The sequence below is a fragment of the Magallana gigas genome, chromosome 10 (assembly GCF_963853765.1).
Source record: "Magallana gigas chromosome 10, xbMagGiga1.1, whole genome shotgun sequence".
NCBI lineage: Eukaryota > Metazoa > Mollusca > Bivalvia > Ostreida > Ostreidae > Magallana > Magallana gigas.
The window spans coordinates 27,746,639-27,769,361 of NC_088862.1; the positions used below are offsets into that span (position 1 = coordinate 27,746,639).

Sequence of the window (22,723 nt, forward strand, 5' to 3'; positions counted from 1 at the left end):
TCTTCAATAAATTCATAAAGCGAAATACAAACTCAAAGCAGATGCAACACGGACCTCTAAAAGATAAATGTGGGATCAGATGCATAGAAGGAGAAGGCATTCTCTGCCGAGCAGTCACAACTTCCTGGTGCTTATCGTCAAGATCATGAAAAATGGTAGAATCTGTAGTCATTCCGGTGTATAAATAATAGTCTAACAAGTATGAAAAACGTCACCCAGCATGCATCTTAATGAAACATTGTACTTGCTGACAAGGCCATTGAATCGACCGTAGAACTTGTGCTTAATTGATTTTGATCGAGGTTGATTTATAAGTTTGAACATCAATTGATTGATCATCTTAAGATTCATAAACAACAGAATATTCAAAATATAATAAGGTTCTCTAATAATCCAATTTCTAAATCAAAATTTTAATTGTCGTTCCTTTCAATAACGGTAATCTGAATCCGTTATGTATAAGGAACAAAAAATTATGTGTTCCTTATAGATATTTATTACATACACAATATTCACTATTGATCTAATAATAAGTCTGAGCAAGACAATAAATTTAATATACAATGGAACACAAAATTGAATGTTGCCGTGTTTATGCAATACTTATTTTGATATTTGAAAATGTTTACAAATTAAGTTGTGGAAGGTAAGTAGAACTGTTTTTATTAAGAAAGATGATTTTCTATTTGTGTCCTCTTTTTTCAATGCAAAATGAACACAATGAAATAACAGAAATGAACATGAATTTTATTCATTTTGGTAGTTAAACATAACATTCATTGGTGAACCCACCTTCTTTATCACACAAAAGCACATGTATTTTTTTTTTCTTTTTAATTTTGGTCCGATTGATCATAAAATACGTGATGAATATTTACATTATTGCAGTAACATAAGGACATGCTGTCATACATGTATGTACCAACGGGACAGCGAACAAGAGAAATATCTACGTAAGTATTTAAAAACAATATAGGGGACTTTATGTTTTAAATACCAAATGTTATCTAATACGAGTAAACACGTTTTAGATATATAGTTTACCTGTTTAAGCCTGTGAGCGTACGCATTTTGGACAAAACTGTGATGTCATATCTTTGATTCCCAATTATGAATATATGTGTAAAAATGCAACCGTAGTGACAACGACTGTGATCATATCAACGGATGTAGATAATTGTCGAAATGTATAATATATATAAAAACCAGAATTGAATTATTTGATTAACTCTTCATCAATTTACACGTTGATATTTCTAAAACGAGGCAGTATCAAAATTATGTCGAGGACACTTTTAAGACCAATTATATGTAAGAATCAAAATTCGGTGGCCACGCATAGTCACAGATTTTCTTCATGCTTTACAATTTGATAGACTTTGGTTAGTAAAAAAGCCTAACACCATTGGTTTGTTGCTATGTGGCCCTGTTGCCATGGCAACCGAGGGTAAAGATCTAAAATTGGCATTTTAATGCTTATTTAAGAACATATTGTGAGTAATGTGCAGAACTTGGGGTTTCAAGGGTAAAATATATTATCAAAAATAGTTGTCATTTTTCAAATGAAAGTAAAAAAATATAAGGAGAAACGCATATTTTAGAGCGTTTCCATGGTTACTAAACAGAAATTTTAAAATTTGTTTTCTTCATTTTATTTAAATAAAAAGTGCAAATCTTGGATATTTGGTTAACACTATTATGATTGTGCAATTAATAATTTGAATATGAAAATTGAGAACCGTTGCTATGGTAACAAGCTTAAAAATAAGGAAAATTATAATATTATTTGGCATCTTTTAATTGATATTATTCACTTACAATTAATAAACATATATAATTAAAAGGTGAGAAAAAATAAAGTATGTCCTTAAATTTAGTGACACCTGAAAAAAATCTGACATTTTCTAAAAATAATTGCCGTTGTTACGGACTTTTCAAAAAGTAAGAATATCAATGTGATTTTTTACGCAACTCAATTTTCCGTAGCAACAACATTTCTCTGTTGCATAGCAAAGCTTTTTGTGGTATATGATGAAAAATGAGGTGTATTTTTACAAGTTCCAACTGAAAAAATTGCAAAAAAAATTCTAAAATCGGGAATTAAAGCATATTAAAATCATCTTAAATTTCTCAGTTTTTCCTATTTTTTGGCCTTGTTGCCATAGCAACGGATGTAAATTTTCATAATACAATATCAATAGCATGGATATTGATATGGATGTTAAAATTTAACAGTTTCGCATTTCGGCTTATTAAAAAACTGCAAAAAACTGATTTTCAAAATTTGTAACGGTTTCCATGGTAACATTTATATTTAATAAGCATTGGTTTCTCCATCAATTTTCTGAAATAAATAAATAATTGAAAATAGTACAAAGGCGGTTTTATGTCTTTGATAGTTTACATTAGTAAGCAAAACCTTCTAATATGGCTACAAAGTATGTAAGTTTTGCTATTTTTCCATCTTTAGCCACAATTACAGTGCTGCTATCCTGAAAGTTGACAAGGATGGGATAGGATGCACGATGCACGATACATGATAGAACTATAAAAGTTAAGTTCTATCCTATCATATCCTATCCTGCATCCTGTAGCCAATCAGAATCGAGTATAAATTTCAGAGTTATTTTGCGAAACGAAAATTGGCTAAACAATGTCAATTTAATACGTTTTACAAGTTAAACCATTTAAGAATAATTATTTTATCAAGAATGCGGTGCATAACATTAATGCGTGCTAAAATGTCGGCGCTACATCTTTGTCAATTCGTACGCAAGTACGGAGTTACTGCGAGAATTCGTTGCAACATTTGACAACGTCAGAAATAGATTTCTGTATTTACTTCATTTTAAGGTCTGCAAATTAATAAAAGCTTGAATTTATAAACGACTAATTTGGCATTTTAAAAGATAAACATGTATACAAGAAACAGACATTGCTTCACGTTTCATATAATTTCTTCGATGCCCAATAACAGGGACGCATATTTCTGTCCGATATTAACCTGAACATATCGAATTAATAAATGTCAGATAGCTACATGTATAAAGGCTTAAGAATTTATACTTTAAAAATAACTCCGAGTGGTTTAACTATAAACGATATAAACTTCCTAAAGGAATCATTTATTTTCAGATCGTGTTTACATTTATCGCCGAACGAACCGCTCAAATAATGATAATTACGCTCAGTTATATGTGATAAGAAAATAATTTGATAAAAATACGTGACTAAACAGTTCCTCAATAAGTGCATCGAAGTTATTTATCTGTTTTCTATGCATAAATATAATTAAATCAAAAATCTAATCGCTTACTTTGTTTGTTTACGTTATTGTTTCCATCCCGCGTACGATTTAATTTTACCGTAGCACAGGTTATTAAGTTATCCCGCTCGATGAATATTCGGTTTTAAGATTTAATTATTCATTTTAAGTACTACATTAATTGATAAACTCATTTTATTTTTAAAATTCGTTTCATTTAACTTGCATTCCTATATTTTGAAAGTATGGGATAGGATAGGATAGGATAGGATATAGCTTATTTGCAGGATAGGATGCAGGATACAGGATATAGGATAGGATAGGATAGTTTTGTCAACTTTCACGATAGCAGCACTGTACTATGGCAACGGTTACTCCTAGCAACCGACTTTTAGTGTTATTTGCGTTTTACACCTAGGTGTGTCCATTTATGAAATATAAGGAAAATTGGTGACTATGCGTCGCCAGACCTTTTTTTTAATCTGTGATTCTTACATAGAATTGATCTTTAAGTACGACATAAATCGATGTGTTCATTAATCTACATGAAAACTCAATGTCTGTTTCAAATCTTGATTTTTTTTTTTTGACTCAAGTAATTTACCATATTTGACAATTGTCGCAGCAATCCAACATGTTTGGACGAAGCCATTAATGAAAAACTCTTGACAATGCATTCTTTAATGTCCTTGTTCTGACAAAAATAAAACATAAATGTTGGAAAATGCGTATTTTAATAACTTAAAGAATCCAAACTCCATGAATCAAATTTTTAGATAGACACATATATGACCGTCATAGACCATGATTTGCCATATTGATTTAAACAACTTTTACTATTTGTAGGATAGGTTTTGATACTATTTCAAATATACCATTACAAGTCCAAATCTCATGAAACATTCAAAAGCTGCTATGAATTACTCTATTTTGCCGTCAAAATGAAACATCATTCTGCATGGGGTACAAGTGGGATAGCATCTTTGAGAAATGTACACGTAAGACATTAAAATTTGCTTTATAGACCAAATGTACTTACCTATATCAACTTACATATATATGTATTTATTGTAAAACTTAGATCGACGAGAAAACACCTGTCAGGCAAACCACAAATAACTTACACGAACAACTCCCTAATTTGGAATAAAAACTGAAATTTTCTGTTTAATATTTCGTGTTCTTAATGATAAAAAATTCAAAAAAAAAAAAAGTTTAATCTTGTAATACACATACATGTACCTAATTAACAATTATTTCCAATTGCAAAGATCGAGGATGAGAAGAAAAGCCCCAAAATAAACCAGCCTTATTTTGAAATCAGGATAACATTAAAAAGTTATTGGTTTGTCTTTACATTGTATGTTTATCTTGATTAGATGCGTACACATGAGCGATAAACAAAATTTATACAAATCTTATATTTTTTTTTCATTTTATTTTCTGAAAAAGTTTTAAACGAGCCAACAGCAATCATTTTTAAGGAAACAACATTTTTCGAGCAATTAACAAAAGAAATACAGCCAGATATAAGTTGAAGGTAATATCTTTAGCGCAAAAAAATAAATAAATAAAAATACATGAATTTATGATCTATAGTCTTTGTTTGAATTGACTTGATCATCATCTAAACAGAAACAGTATCTAGGGTTTTATGATCAGTGTTTTTATGAAGCTGACAACACACTACGCATTATAGATCAATGTACTGAAGTATTGACGGAGTTGATTTTATCGATTATTATTTATCTTAAAATCAACGATATGTTATTTTGCTTGGCAAGTAGTTTATAATCTCTATTTGAATTACGCACATTTTTTGTAATATGGATCCTCGGACTTTTCCGACAAGAATTTCGAGAAAACCTCTTATGAATCATGCTGTGTAATATTTAAAAAGAAAATTGGTTTCATCAAACTATGTATCGGTATTCAAAATATTTCAAAAAGTGTATGGATCCAACCAATAAGGAACTCTAGTCTCGTTCAACAAGATGCTCGGCTGTCTCCGTTAATCTCCGACAAGTAAGAGATACCAGGTCACGTGATAGTTTGATGATGCGACCTCTAAATATAGACTGACTCTCTGCTTGTCGGAGATGTACGGAGACAGCCGATGGTTGAACGAGACTATATTGAACTCTGGCGTAGGAATACATACGAATGCAAAACAACTCCTAAATTGTTCGTACTATTTAAAATCTGACTATTTCTTAGGTATTTATAAATAAGTTTCCTTTAAAAAATGCTTCAGCGTACGTTACATCAAACTTATCGATTATTTTAAGAACTAGATTTTTGTCAGCGGTGATTATTTGTGCTTAGGTCCAAACACTTTCACTTTCGGTTTGCCAGAGTAACTGCATAGGAGAGTTGATTAAAATCAACTCCCAAAAATACCATTGCTTTGTCTTGATCGTATGTATCCTTTTCACATTATATTTCTGATTGTATTTAGCACGATGACATCAAGGGGTAACATATAAAAATAAGAAAAATAGTTAAAACGGGTTCCATATGATCGACATAATGGGTGTTTTACAAAACGCAATGTGGATAATAAAAGAAAGTCACAAATAGACAATGTATGTATAAAATAAAGTTAACATACTAATTTGATACCTTATGTTTTTGGTTTGGAGACGTTGATAATGCGGTGAAGCTTCAATACATGAATTGAACACATTAGTGTCAACTGCATTCACTATAAATTGAATGTTTTTTGAATTGTGGTTTTTTAATGTGTAAACAGATTTGTATTGTAGTTCGAAACAGTTCGAAAGCTTTAAGTACCAACATTTGATGTTTAACGACAGTAGTTTTATCACAAAAACTAATCAGACATTTGAATAAATATTCATTATTATGCATAAGGGACCTAGTATAAGCCAACATGAGATTGCAGATTCAGTCACAGACAGCATATATTAGTTGGCCTTTTGAATGGAACTAACAATTATTGATCATATCGAACGATGTTAAATGCTGAGGCGTATTCTAGACGATTATATAAATCAAAAAAATCGGAAACCTGTGTAACCCATGCAGGTAGAACACCAATAAGGGGTCAAATGAAATAACATAATACATACCAGATGAAACCTGAATCACATATCATAAACATACGATGAGTATGGTTTCTCTACTTTCAAAAATCGAGAAGTGTCAAAATAGACATCGACTGCAAAGAGTTTTCCTAAACGCAAAAATTGATATAGTAATGCTGTTGATCTCTTTCAAGATATCATTTGATCAGTAAACAACGTTGAACTTTTATTTAACGATGTTCATGTATGAACGAATTTTCCTAGATATCATAGACAAACATAAATAAGGAATCTAAACGCATATGACCGGTGTTAATCTCTAGTGTTGAATTTTTGCTATACTGGTGAGAGTCATTGACACCATGGCCACCAGGTAAGACATTAGTCTATCGCAGATGAATCCAAAGCGTAAGCAGGTACCCATTACAACTGAGTGGACTAAGACAATGCAGGTGAAGTGTCTTGTCAAAGGACACAACACAGGGCGTCGTGACCAAATGGGGAGGGGCTCAAACTACAACATTGAGGTTACATGTACTGGCTCAACACTTATGACCACTGAGCCATCGAAATAAAAACAAACAAGTTTGGAACAATATTACTACATTTATGAGCGAATTTCAAAACCGCCTTGAAAGAAAGCAAAAAGCCTAAAACAAATCGTAATCATTTACGTACTGACTGGTATTAATAACAGAGTGTTGATATGATCTGATGTAAATGCACGGAAAAGCCACTTACATTGCAAACGATGGACAAGATTAAATCTGTTTTTAATCGGAATAATTTTTTTTTGGTTTGGGAAATTAAAGGATATTAAAAGTTAAACGGTTTTTTTGTTTAGCGGGTTCCGTTTATCTCTTAAATGAAACTATATATCTTAGATCAATGAGATATTTTAAACCGATTTCTTTTGACTGATTTTGAGCAAATGCTTGAATTGATATTCAAATAGGTGTAACAATTGCTGAGAGGTCGAACTTTATAAATGTATACCTAATAACTGCAATTATCGAATAGCCATGATAAAAGTTATATTCATCTAAATGGTATGAAATTGCAAAGAGCTGACTTAAAGACATGATACATTTCCAGGGTTTTTACTTTTCAATTACAGGTATACAGACTGTGTTCATTTTTACAGGAAATGAATTCAACAAAATTTAAATCATAGACACAAAATTACATTCGAGGCTTAATTAATCAATTCCTGATTAACTTCATTCAATTTTCACAGAACAAGGAAATAGCAATATTAGATAACAAATTTCTCTCCTAAATAATCCAAACTAAAATATTTAGTTTCAACGTGATAAAATGAATACAGATATTTTATGTTATATATTTGTGACCGCTCTATGGAATGTTGAAGTCATATATGCAACCTTTTGTAGAGGGTAAGTAAACAATCTCATAAAATTTGTCCGTGGAAGTGTTTATGGTAGATTTTACATGTTCTACACGATTTATCTATATCATTGTTGCAGTATAAATGGAAAGTATTGCTGTTCCGGGTACCGCTGGGACGAAATACAAAAGGCATGTGTGCGTAAGTGTTACAGCTACAATACTGCTAATATAATTTCAAATTGTAAGTTTAAAAACAGTTGACTTTGACCAAACATACACTTATCCATTTTTTTAGTCTGTACATCAGGTTACACTGGAATTAACTGTAGCACCAAGTGTATCTACCCTCAATTCGACCAAGACTGCCAGTCAATTTGTAACTGCACAAAGGAACACTGTGATCATATGGATGGTTGTAGAAATTCATCAGGGAAAACTAGTGAGAACATTTGTAAAGGGTATGTAGTTCGAAATTTCATAGGAATTAATTTTATATCAATCACTTGTAAGCATTTGCTTTCAATAATGACGATTTATATTGTAACTTAAGAAAAAATGGAACTTTCTGTTGCCATGGATACAGGTGGAATAGAGAGAGGACGAAATGCATAGGTAGGTAAGCTTATCATAAATCTGTTGTTTAGTTTTTATAATGTACATTTCTAATATATATTTTTTTTAAATGTTTGTCCTTTATCTTTATCACCTTAACCTGTGTTAAGGATATTATCGTGAAAACTGTTTATAAAGGAATATTTACGTAGGTCACGTGAACTGTTGCAAAGATATTTTCTCATATTACCGATTTCCAGTTATATAGTTTATATACTATTTCACAACTTAGCCTGTGAAATTGGATATTTTGGAATGGACTGTGACGTCACGTGTCCATTTCCTTCATATGGACATGAATGTCAGTTGAGATGCACCTGTGAAGAACCTGATTGTGATTTTGTTAACGGCTGCAGAAGATCACTAAACGGTAATTTTCTGCGAAAAAAAATCATAAAGTATAATTTAATCAGTTTTTTTTCTTTATTTCAATCGTTAGCAATACTTAATTTTATATGCGAATTTTTATTAAAAAGAACCGTTTATAATGTCAAAAAGATTATACATAGAACGATTTTCTGATAATTTATTAAAGTTACCGGAACCTGTATATTGAAAGTTTCTTAACCAAATTCTTGTTTTATAAAGGAAATAAAATAAGCATAATTACAAACGTTTTTAATATCTATGCTGTGTAACATGTCAGTTATAGGTGTAGACACTAAACATATATATCAATATTAATTTTAAATTTCTAAACATGTAGTCTCCTCAGTAGTCTATAGTAGCACGAGTGTCGACGTCACAGCCACAAGTTGCAACGGAAATATCACAAACATTAAAGGTAACTGTAATATTTTAGTTTTCTTAGGTGTTTAGCGTTACTGTAATTTCAAATTGCATTCCTTTTTTAACTTTCAGGCGCTTATATATCATTTGGTAAAATGATGTTTAAACGGTTATGCTTTTATCTTACAAACAGATTGTACTGAGAAATATTATTGAACATATATGTAGCTATTTCGAATGGCATGCAAAAGTGAATATGATTATAAGGATTGTATTATCAAATTTTAGTCATCATATTGATAATTTAATATAATTGAACATATTAGAACACTTTTTCACGTTTAACATCACCATTATAATTAGATTTTCAATGACGTCTGTATAAATTTGGAAGTTAACTATTTGTTTTAGTATTTCCGGAAAATGATGTACAATGGTAAAAATTGATATATTATAAACCTATTTCCTTGATGATAGCAAGTTCATTGTACCCCAAAACAGTATATATTTACATTTTCCAGTGTCTTTGTCTGTGATAACACTACGTATCGATTTTGTACTATATAACCCATAATACAAATGACGCCAAATTGAGGCGCCAGCGGGGTTTGCTTATTTATATTTAAATACTTAATCATGCGATGGCTTAGAATTATATAAATATAAGTAATAAGGAATTATTCTTTGAATATTATGAGGTGATAATTTTGGTCAGGGCGTGATCAAATCTACCATAAAGCCCTTCGGGGTTATTGGATTTGATCACGCCCCGACCGAAATTATCACCTCATAATACTCAAAGAAGAGTCCTTTTATATATATCATGCTTAAGCATTCAATTAAAGGCTTACATGAAGCTGTCGTTGTATAGTAAATACATGTAACGTAATGCAAGGCTCAATGCGTGCGCAGATCATAGTATTTGCCGGATGTATCATATGGACACAACTGTGATCTGCCGAAGCCGATCACAAAAGCTGCTGATAATTAATCTCATTGAGTATTCACCATAAAAAAGTATCAAAGTTGTTTAACGGCTCACGTTATCTATAGAAGAAATAGTAAAGTTATAAGAAGTAACTTTACATAGAATTTTGCAATTGCAACAAGCTTTAAACTCCTGCTGCATTTCAAGAAGTTAAGGATTATCCCATTTTTTTTATTGAAAAACTCACTACAAATGAATAATTATGAATGAATCAAGTTTGTCATGGTAATGTATGTACATTTTATATTATAAAAGACTTAAAATGCAAATCTTAAAGGACATATCGCATGTTTTTCAATTTTCGGAATTTTTAAAATAAAATCATTCTATACTCATTAAAAATCAAGTTTATTAACGTTTTCATAAAATATTCTGCCTAATTCGTGAGTTTGAAAGCGATGAAATTCAAATGTCGCGATATGCATATTTTCTCTCTCGATCTAACCGCCATGATGTGTGACGTCATATGCGACCTCGAGCGAGAAGGTGCTGTTAGCCATCTTTGTAATTGGATTAGATTTAAACGACAATTAAACTAATTATCACCTATTAAATTGCCGATAACGGGACATGATGGTGTTCCGTGCCTCCTGCGGGTGATTTAGCCACCGAAAATGGAGATTTGGACTGTTGTTTTTTTAAGTTTCCCTTACGAAAGTATGCGGAAATCTTGTGACAAATAGGGGTCTATCTGTCGACGAGAGGATTTATAAATAAACATTCAATTCATATATTATTAATTATATGGTACATTTTTGTAATTATAGTTTCATAAATAAATCGTATTCATTTCTCAAAAAGAAAAAAATTGAAGTTTATGCACAGGGACCTGTGTACAAAACGCAAGTTCATCGGAGAAAATTAACGAGATGGGACGCCATTTTGGATACCGCCTCGCTTCATTAGCTGTTTTCTTTTTCTTATTGTTAAACTATACGTTCATGTATGCATCGGTTTTGTATACATGATTTCTTCATTCATACATGTAGCTCACCTCTGCAGAAATCATAATTTTAGTACGGTATGTGAGATTTCTGTAAGTTTTATTTTTTGTGGGAGAAGTCATGGATCAAGTTGTCGATATTGATTGTTTACGCGAGAAATAGACAAAGTTTGTTGATATACATTTATACGTAAATGGATAAAAAAAATACGGAGATGGGATCTTACAGAAATAAACAATTATTAAGGAAAACGTTCTTGCCTGCTTTTATAATCCAGTGTAATATAGAGTAAACAACCTTAGAAAGTTGTGATCAGTTACTGCCGAAGAAACAAACTTCTTGTGCACCACAGTTTTACAATAATGAACATTCTGAGTCGTTAGGAACGCCAAAAACAAAGACTGTTGTAGATTTTAATAAATAAACACCTTTAACAGATTTATTTGATCTACAATCCTTACTAAGTTGTGTTTACAATGTTTACACGTCGATCAATTTGATCGTCATTGCCGACTTCATCGTCGCTTTTCCGGCAATATCATCGTTTTTTATCCGTACTAGTGGCTCAAACATGTACGACTGAATAATAAGATTCTTTTAATTTAGTCAGCATGTAAAAAAAACAACTTACATGGTGAATAAATGTCAAAATTTAAAGAAGATAATGCTGATCCTACAATTTGTTTACAATCAGCTGTTCGAAGAAGGTCGCATGTGACGTCACTGTACCACGTGACACGCTATCTAATTAACGAGTTTTAAACGATCGGGGCTACAATTTCAATTGATATTATGGCTATTTACCGCTTTTATACCGTTAACAAACTGTTAGGAGTAATTATTAGATACACAAGGAAGCCAAAAAATGTAAAATGTCGTATACTTTAGAAACATGCGATATGTCCTTTAATGTTTTTGTTTGTTCACTCGCAACGAAAAATAATTTAAACAAGATATAATACCACTGTTTCTTTCATTATTGAATGTTAATGATAATATCGGTATTTTTAATCAATAATAGAATAATTTTTTTTTTTTTTTAAATGTTTATCATGGAAGGGGTCTTTGATTTTTTAACTTAAAAACAAGAGTTATCGTTTGGAATTTACTTTATAGATTCTTTTCGCACAGCTCTCGATGTGGATGATAATAATGCAACTAATAAGGTGTGTAATTCAGCGCTCACAAAACGTAACGATTCTGGTGGTTTTCGGAATGCACTTTTTGGACTTGCAATAGTGGCTTCTTTGATAACATTTATATATCTATACAAATATCTATTAGAAAAACCCCGAACACGCCCTTTAACAGTTTATGTTTCCGTATGATTCGTTAAAGTGGCATAAAATATTAACAAAATTTATATGTTTCGCAAATGTGTTAACACTTGTTGTACTGATATTAAATTATATCAACTTACTTGTATACAATATTTTTCAAAATAAATGTTCTGTTACAGGGATTGCTGATCTGGTGTCTTTTAAAAATAACAAAAGGTTACATGCGACATAATTTAATTTCAAGAGATTTTAAAATTCCATTTTGCATCATTTGTTTTTCTCGTGCGAACTTCCTTTTGAAGTAAGTCAGATTCATTGTAATTTTTTATTATTACATGATCGAAATGCATCCAATAAAGAAATGTGTATAAATTGAAAACAATTTAAAATTGCTTTTCAGCTGATACATATATGTCAGCACTCATTTTGTAGTTTACACAAAACAGGCAAAGCGATTTCAAATTAAAAAAAAAAACGAGGTTTTTTTTTTTGGATAGAAAACATTCGATACCCTTTTCAAAGGACAGCACTTTCTGACAATATCAATTTCCTTTCTAGATTTGTTTTCAAATAGCTCTGTGAAAAAAATACCAAAACAGTAACATTTAAATTTTGAGACATATTCATGGAAAACCTAACTGCGACGACAAATCTTGAGCCAGCAAGACCAAAGCTGAATTATATATATAATTCCTGTGTTGTTGATATTTACATAACAAAGCTATAAGCCTACAATAGTGCTATTAATTTCACTACACTCTCCTTGTTGCACTGTTCAAGTTGCATTGAAAAAAAAATCCAGTCAGATGGATCAAATATTTTTTTGCCATCAAAAGTAAGTACTTTCTTGCTATGCAATAGCATAATAAAAATACACATTCTATCTTTTGTGGGTTTTTTTTTTTTTTTTGGTTTTTGTGTGTTTGTTTTTTTCTTTGTTTTTGCTTCTTTTATCGATAAAAACAGTTTATATTCTACAAATGATACCTTAATTACTGAACTTTCAAATTAAGTGTATAGTATATCGGCACTTTGCTTGTTTATTTTCATTGTGTTTCCTAGAAATTATTGAGTTCAAAAACACAGAGAGGAACACTAGTACTAGTCCATCTTGTAACCACATTTACAAAAGTGATCCATCAAGTACGAAACCATTAATGGTTGGAATCATCGTTCTCGCATTAATGGCATTTGGGATAATCAAATTTATCCCTTACAGATAAATACAGTTATTGAGAATAATTAGGTAATTTAAATCTAACAAAATATCAAATTTTTCCGGAATTTTTTGTTCTATACATCATGACTGATACTTTATTTATTCCTGAGCATGCGCTCTTGGCCTTTTCATTTTAATCCTCGGCCGAGTGAACACAGAAATTGAGTAGCGGAAAAAATCAAATACCATCATTGAGGTAAAGTACCCATCCGATTTAATTTAAGCGTCGAAATTGAAAAAAGGACACATCAATTACATTTCTTCAATGTATTTTCATTTTATTGGCTAAAAAATCGTGGACGTGCACGCATATTAATTTTCAGTTATAGATTAACAAATCGAGATTTGTATGTTAAGTCTTGACAGTTTTCTTGTTTATTTGCAAGAGAATGAGCACTGGAATGTTGAGAGCGGGATCGTCTCGCCGATCGAAAACAAAGTCCCCTTACGCGAGACCTGCTCGATCAACACGATCCATGCCGGCCACGGACCAAGCACGTGGCCCCGCACTGGCCACAGACCAAGCACGTGCTACAGACCCCACCCTGCCCACAGATCAAGCTACGACGACAAGTGTCCAAAACATCCCCCAAGTTCCAAGCAGTGTCCCTAATGCCTGTGGAATGTATAGCTCACCGCCTGCGCAGATGTCAACTATGCCTGCGTTAGAGCCTCAACACAGTCAACTGCAAGGAACCAGTATGTCTACTGTAACATCACCTCTGGTGGCTCAACACGGTACGCATATTAATCCGCTAGTTAGCATTACATCTGATCTTGGTGCTAATGTTTTACTGTCAACACATGAAAAAATCTGGAATAATGAATACATTGATCTAGCAAAGTTATTGCATTCAGACCCTGCAGCTGAAAATCAACAGCTTCTTGTATTAGAAGATGGGCAAATTAAGATTACAAACAAATCAAAAGATAAGAAAATAGCTTCCATTTCCGAATGGACAGATGCAATTTTAATTTATGCTGCTATATATCTGAAAAGGTTTCCCCAGCATGTCCAGGGTATAATCAAGTATATAAGTTCAATAAGACTAGGGGCATCACGCTCCACAACAATGGGGTGGAGGGACTATGACATACAGTTTCGGTTGAGAAGGGCAAAGAACCATTTGATTAATTGGGAAAACATTGATGCAGAATTGTGGTTATTATATATGGGTCAGGGATCTGTGCCTGAACGGAAGCCTGCTTATAGCTTGCACCAGCACAAGCGCTGTTATGATTTCAATTTGAAGGGTTCCTGTCTCAAAAGAGATTGTAGATTTTCACATAATTGTCTTAAATGTGGTCAAAACCACCCCTCCATTACCTGTTCCAATATTCAAACCACCCATAATACTAGTATGTCCAAAAAGGTTTCCCACAGTGTAGGTCAACAAGGCAATGCCAATTTTCATGCGACTAGATTTCCGAGGCCATTTCGTCAATAAGCATTCAAGTCTTTGGGATTTAGGTTACACCCCAGTCAATGTTTCTGCATTAACCACTTTGTTACAAAACTATCCAAACAAAACTGTAGTAGATCAGCTGTTACATGGGTTTACATTTGGTTTTTCATTGCATTATACGGGTCCAAGGGGTCCTGTATCTTGTAAAAATATGGTGTCTGCTTCAGAAAATAAAGACCAATTGTTAGGTAAATTGAACAAAGAAATACAATTAGGTCGCATTGTTGGCCCATTTGATGTCCCGCCATTTAAAAACTTTCATTGCAGCCCAATAGGAGTTTTACCAAAGAAACAAGGTGGCTTTAGGTTAATTACCAATTTATCTGCTCCTCGCGGAAATAGTATTAATGAATTCATTGATCCTGAAATCTGCAGTGTCAACTATTCGTCATTTGATCAAGCTGTTAACATGGTACAAAACCTTGGTGCAAATGCACAGTTAGGAAAAATGGATATTTCTAATGCTTTTAGATTGTTACCAATAAGACCAGAGGATTTTAGTCTTCTCGGTTTTAAGTTTCTTGACAAATACTATGTAGATAAGTGCTTACCAATGGGTTGTGCCATATCATGTGCATTGTTTGAGAAATTTTCTACTTTGTTACATTGGTCAGTAGAACAGCATAGTAACTTAAATTCCATTGTTCATTATTTAGATGACTTTTTGTTTGCTGGAGCTCAAGGGACAGGCAATTGTTCAATATTAATGGATAGTTTTCAGCAAATTTGTTACAGGTTAGGTGTTCCTTTATCAGATGAAAAGACTGAGGGTCCAACAACTTATATTGTATTTTTAGGTTTAGGTTTAGATTCAGTTAGTACATCAATTTTCATTCCAAAAGAGAAAGTTGAAGCATTAAAGAAAGATATACTTCAAATTCAAGGAAAATCCAAAGTTACTTTGAAACAGCTTCAATCATTAGCAGGTTCATTAGCTTTTGTAACAAGGGCCTTACCGGCCGGTAGGACATTTACATGTCGCATTTATGGGCTTATGTCTGGTGTTTCTAAACCATATCATTTTGTACGCCTGACAAGAGAAATACATAGTGATCTTCAGATGTGGTTGAAATTTCTTAATGAATTCAATGGAACTACAAAATTTCCAGATTTACATTGGGAATCTGATAAAAACTTGCATTTTTATTCAGATAGTTCAGGGTCAGTAGGATGTGGGGTGATTTTTGGAAGTTCTTGGTCTTATTTATGTTGGCCAGAGGACTGGAACACGGTTATGAGAAATGATATAACTTTCTTAGAGTTTGTCCCTATAGTTTTAGGATTTTATTTGTGGTCTGACAAGTTGCAAAATAAGAAATTAATACTCCATGTTGACAATCTAGCCTTGGTAGAAATTTTGAATCAAAAAACTTCCAAAAATAAGAGGATAATGACATTCATGAGAGAATTAGTCTTATTGTCTTTGAAGTTCAACATTCAGATTAAGGCAGTTCACATAAGTGGTTATAGAAATGAGATTGCAGATTCAATTTCTCGATTGCAGTGGCGCAGATTCAGGCAGTTGGCACCATGGGCAGACTGCCATCCTTATCCAGTACCTACTCAATTTTGGAGCCTTTTGAAGGGCATGTCAATCGTTTAATTGACGCGAGTCTCTCAAGCAACACAAAGATTGCTTATGACAAAGCCATTAATGTTTTTCATGACTTCCGGTTACAGTATTGTTTACCACCACTTTGGCCACCCCCAGTAGATCACATAGTCAATTTTTTAGCATTTTTAGCTTCAAAAGACCTTGCATATTCGACAGCTAAAGTTTATTTGTCAGCTTTGAGCCACAATTTGCAAATGCTTGGCCTAGACAATCCACTCAAAACTTTTATTGTCCAAAAAATGTTGGCTGGTTTAAGAAAAACTAAGCCTGTGAAAGACATTAGAAGCCCCATTACTTATCAACTTTTGCTCAAAATATTGCAGGTTTTACCAACAGTGACAAAATCTAGGTATGAGCATTTATTATTTGGATCTGCTTTTTCAGTTGCATTTTTCGGTCTTCTCCGCATTAGTGAGTTAACATCTGCATCAAACAACAATAACAAAAATGTTATACATCTCTCAGATCTACAATTAACCAAAGATACTATCATACTAAACCTCCGATTTTCTAAAACAGATCAATGTGGCAATGGTTTTATTATTAATATAAACAAATCATCAGAGTCATTAGTATGTTTTGAAATCTTGGAGACTTTTCTGCAATGCAGATCTAAGGATGATGGCCCTTTATTTTGCCATTTAAGTGGCAGTCCCCTGTCTTCATACCAGTTTTCAAGCATATTGCACAAAACACTGACATTTTTAGGTATTGAAACAAAAACATTTAAAACACACTCTTTTAGAATAGGAGCTGCTACACACATGTACATGTTGGGCATAGCTGAACAAGAAATTCAAAGAAGGGGGAGATGGTCTTCAGATGCATATAAGCATTACCTGAGACCTGAGTTGGTTACATATTAACCGTCAATTTAATCTGAATGTTTTACAACTTTAATTAACAACACCACCATTTCTGCAGTTTGTTTACTTATCAATTCAGCTTGCAACTACTGCTACATGGATACATGCATTGTTTATTATTTATGATATTGTAGATTCAATATGGATTGTTGGATCATCTCTTATTAAAAGAGCTGAGCAGTATGCATCAATGTCAACAGAGTTTGGTACAGACCTTTCATTACCTAATGTATCAGTGTTATGGAAAGGAGTATCAGGGTTAAGTTTTGACAGTGTTGCCGATATTATTTGTGACTTGCGATCAAAATATCCACATCCAAGGTTTCTGGTCATCCATGCAGGTGGAAATGACATTGGTAAAGATGATAACCCATTATCTAGACAACAAAAGTTTATAAAAAAAGTTATGGTCAATTTGAGTACGGATATGCCTTCAACATGCATTGTTTGGTCACATATATTACCTAGATTATATTGGCGACATGCCATTTCAAACATGGCAGCAGAGACATCTAGGCTTAGGATAAATAGTTCTGTGGCCACTCTTGTTTTGAAGATAGGTGGTGCTTCAATTAAATATGTTGACATTAAACCCAATCAAAGTAATCTCTTTCTGAATGACGGGGTTCATTTGTCGCCTTCGGGCAATCATGAATTTGTGTCAACCATGCAGTCAGCTCTAAGGCAATTTATTGAGGGTAAAAGTTTATGTTATCCAAAGATATGATCAAGAGTTAGTCTGGAACTGTTGTGGCTTTTATTATGAATGTGTTGAAAAATGATTTTAATATGTACATGTATATACACATTGTTAGGTCGATATATGTGAATGTTGCTATGGAAGCTTTAAATGGTCAAAATTAAACCGCTGTGATGGCGGTTGGATTTCATTCTGCATGAAATCCAATTGGCGCAATTTTGACATATAACCATTTGCTGAGGGATACTGTTGTCTCCAGGTCCCCCAGCTCTGATATGGTTTGTTGAATGAATAATTTGTGAATGCTATGCTGCCAAAAGCTTACAAGTGGTAAGATCGGCGCATAGAGTATGAACATGCAAGTGGCATGTTAACTGTGAATGTTGATATGAATAAAAAGCCATGACAGTTCCGCCATATATGTGTTTGAGTAATTTTTACTTATGTCAGAGGTGATGTTGGATTAAATACAAATTCAATTGAAGATCAATAAATGCACAATATATATATATATATATATATGTATAATTGTGCAAGAGTGGTTCAATATTTATGCATTTCGAAATAATCAAATTTATCCCTTACAGATAAATACAGTTATTGAGAATAAATTAGGTAATTTAAATCTAACAAAATATCAAATTTTTCCGGAATTTTTTGTTCTATACATCATGACTGATACTTTATTTATTCCTGAGCATGCGCTCTTGGCCTTTTCATTTTAATCCTCGGCCGAGTGAACACAGAAATTCCCTCCCACCACTCCCCTAGATATTATGGTTGGTTTGAACATCTATATACCTTGTTTTGTACGTTTTGCATAGCTATTCAGATACTTTTTGCTGCTGTGTATTTTTTTCAATTCCAGATATCGTCATGGCGTTTAAAAAGTTTGAAAAGAAATCCATGGTTGTGGTGATGAGGACAGATACATTGATGAGAGTGTTGGCGCAATTTTGACATATAACCATTTGCTGAGGGATACTGTTGTCTCCAGGTCCCCCAGCTCTGATATGGTTTGTTGAATGAATAATTTGTGAATGCTATGCTGCCAAAAGCTTACAAGTGGTAAGATCGGCGCATAGAGTATGAACATGCAAGTGGCATGTTAACTGTGAATGTTGATATGAATAAAAAGCCATGACAGTTCCGCCATATATGTGTTTGAGTAATTTTTACTTATGTCAGAGGTGATGTTGGATTAAATACAAATTCAATTGAAGATCAATAAATGCACAATATATATATATATATATATGTATAATTGTGCAAGAGTGGTTCAATATTTATGCATTTCGAAATAATGCTGATTATGTTATATACACATCGACTTGAACTTCATCAGCAATCAAAAACTGGACAAGGGAATGAGGTTTAAAGTCAGATTAGGATTATCTCATTTTCTGAATAATAAAATCAGTTTCACTGCTTAAAGGGAATTTGCTTTTTTCAACGGTAGATATTAGAATCTACAAAAATTATAGAAATGATATATTTCGTCACGTTGATCATGTAATTTATGTAATTGCCATTAATGCAATGGTTATCGTAAAGGGGTAGACATGTTGTATATCTTTATTTTATTGATCTTGAGCAGGTGGTAAATGATTGATACAATCTTAGACATTGTATATTTATAATGCAACGAAATGAAAATAACCACACGAAATGACTTAAAATAAATTTGAAATATCTCAATTTAGGTGCAATGTTCAAGAGCGATGAAACAAAGAGGTACTAATATAAAAACGAGATACCTTTGACAAAAATAAAATAATGTATTAAAAGCTATTTTCAATTTATCAAGCTCTCATGAAAGCCCAGAAGGTTCATTCGAGATTCAGAATTTGAACAACGAGATTCGAAATATCAGATTCGAGGTAAGAAATCGGAATTCAAATTCCAAATTTATCAAAAAGATTTCGGATCTGAGAACCTATGTCCTAGCGACATCAAACGAATCTAAATATGCTTTAATCTACTTTACCTCCAGTTAAATTATTATTTGTATGATTTATTTTACAATAATGAGATAAGTAAGAAATCAATGCACTGCACTTTGCGTTTTTAGTTCACATCGTTCCATCCTTATGCTTTATTACCTGGTATATTTCACTCTTTATCCGTTTTAACCCAGAGTTCGTTCACCCTTGTTGTGTACAAATGAGTTTATTGGAGAGATACAATGCGTCAGGGAAGGGAGTGGGGTGCAAGGGGAACTATTTTATTTTTTTTGAGGGGGGGGGAGGGGTCAAGAGTCGATTTGTAACTAAGTAACTTTGTTTATTTAACAAGTATCATAATGATTTTTTTCTGAGACGGGGGTTCCGTGCATAAATATAATTTTTTTAGAAAATGTATTGATATAGATAAAAATCATAAAGTTTGAAGAATGAATACATGTGTATAAACATCATTTTTCGTTTGTTTAATATACAGTGTAATTTTAAACTGGTCATTGATATATAATTATTACATAATAACTTGTAATAATTATACAAAAATCAACGTTTTAAGACTTCTTTTACTAAGCAAACACTTAATCATGATTCCAATTTTCTACATTGCATTCAACTATAGAAGAACTATCAAAGGTTTGGATGAAAGGGTGTCGATCACATTTTAACATTACTTATCAAATCATTGTTTCATTCGTATGTTACCTTTTGTTTATGTACATGTATACTACTAATTTTCTCGAATACTTATCAGGGACTCGGGCAACATTGTTGATCTCTACTCCCACCCCAACAAAACAATTCTCAAACAATTACATTTTAACTTTATCTATAACCAATCCACATTATGTTTGTTTATATGTCATCATCATCATCATCATCATCATCATCATCATCATCATCATCATCATCTCTCTCTCTTTTCTCTCTCTCTCTCTTTGTCTCTTTCTGACTGTCTGTCTCTCTGTCTTTCTATTGTTCACTTTCTCTCTCTCTTTTCTCTCTTAACTCTACTTTTTTTAGGCATAGCTGTATACAATGTAAGTACATATACGCTGAAAATGAGAGGGGGCTGTTTGTGTGGTAAACTCGTACGAGGAAAATTCCAAAAATATCATTCAATTTACTGCGCATCAAAATCGTGTAAATATCTTACTGAAACAATATTGACACATTTAATATCAGTGAACCGTAGAAGATTAAAACAAAATCACATCAACGATTTCATCGACTTAAATTATGCTCAAAATGACCAGGAAAACACTTGAATGTCGTTGATGACTACAAACCACAATGCATAGTCCTCTGGATCTTGTCGTATAAGTTGTAATTTTTTATGCTATAAGAATACGTAATACATGCATAGATTATTGTGTCTGAACTTTCTTATAACACCAATTTTGAGATGTTTATAACGTCATTGAATTTTATAGCTAACGTTTTATTGATAATTTCATTATATAGATCTAGATTAATAAAGAATTTAAATTTCCTTCGCCATCCGATTTTTACACAATCGAGACCAAAACACTCTACGTTAGAATATATCGGGAGATGATATAAAAAAGCAAACAAAATCACTTATGCTAATGAAACACATAATATTATCACTACTCTAATTATTTATACATTGTTGAAAAATTCATTAAAGTTAATTTCATTTTTATTTAACAATCGGATGAGGAGAATTCCAGAAACAATATCATTCAATCTACTTTAGCTATAAATCGTTTAGATATCTTTTTAAAACCACACTGACACGTTAAATTTCTGTGAACCATAGTTGAAGTCAGCTATTTCAGTGAATTAGTTTGACCTAGATACACTTGAATTAGGACCTTAGGTTATAAAGATAGGTCCTTACTGGGCATTAAATACATATTCATCTTGTGGCGTTTAATACATTTCTTTGGTAGTCTTTTTTATATGGAATGCTTTTAAAACAGATTAAAACACCTAAACAATGCTGCTTTCCAAGGTTGTCTTACAAAAGTTACCATTGATCCTAATAAATCGTTAAAATCAACAAAATCTTAAAGAAAAACGATATTCCCTGAAACAATGGGCTCATATCACAACTTTTTCTTTAAGCTTTCGTTTATAGTATTTTGAACGTTAAAAAAATGTCTAAAGAATTGTCCGAATTACCTCTGTTTTGTTACAAGTGTTCTTTTTTAGGTCTAAATTTATAAACGTATAAAGATAACTTACATTATTTGTAAGTAATTGATGATTTAATTTGTAAAATCTTTACTCATGACATTGTACTTAATATATATTCGAATTTGGCAACTCAAAACTTGCATGCATGGAAAATTATGAAAACAACTTTCCTAATTTTAATAATGTTAAAATATAAAATTATCTTTCAAAGAAACAATTATAAACAAAATGCAATAATCCTCGACTGAACTGTTAGTCATCATGTTATTGTACTTGATACAGATTTCACTGAAATCATATAAATAATATGTGACGATCATTTAAAAAAAATAAAATAAAAAAAAAATAATTCCATTAGAATAAACGATACGGAATATTGAAGCAATAAATTCCATTCATGTCACAACAATCCTACATTTTGGGCTTAGCCATCAATTAAAAAAAAAACACTTTTTAAAACGCATGCTTCGATGTCCTTGTTCTGATAAAGATAAACTGAAATGTTGGAATATACACATTTC

General features: G+C 32.2%; 1 protein-coding gene and 1 long non-coding RNA gene across 7 annotated transcripts; both read left to right on the forward strand.

Annotated features, from left to right (window-relative positions):
• The first annotated feature begins 7,584 nt into the window (after positions 1-7,584).
• Positions 7,585-8,266, forward strand: LOC117683580 (uncharacterized). Its single transcript, XR_010709930.1, has 3 exons — positions 7,585-7,709; positions 7,800-7,861; positions 7,958-8,266. It is a non-coding gene; the product is annotated as an uncharacterized lncRNA (long non-coding RNA).
• Positions 8,267-13,436: 5,170 nt separating this feature from the next.
• LOC105325105 (uncharacterized) lies at positions 13,437-19,236 on the forward strand. Of its 6 annotated transcripts, none has more exons than XR_004599899.2 (3): positions 13,437-14,172; positions 16,839-16,864; positions 17,516-19,236. XR_004599899.2 is itself a non-coding variant. In XM_034462650.2 (3 exons), the coding sequence occupies exons 1-3, from the start codon at positions 13,824-13,826 to the stop codon at positions 17,547-17,549; spliced, it is 843 nt and encodes a 280-aa protein (XP_034318541.2). In that variant the 5' UTR covers positions 13,438-13,823; the 3' UTR covers positions 17,550-19,236. The 6 variants fall into 6 exon arrangements, 5 of the variants coding, with proteins under 5 accessions (XP_034318541.2, XP_034318540.2, XP_065929457.1 ...); XM_034462650.2 differs by having other exon boundaries at positions 13,438-14,172; positions 16,405-16,864; XM_066073385.1 differs by lacking the exon at positions 17,516-19,236 and having other exon boundaries at positions 13,440-13,630; positions 13,821-14,172; positions 16,405-17,486.
• The last annotated feature ends 3,487 nt before the right edge of the window (positions 19,237-22,723 follow it).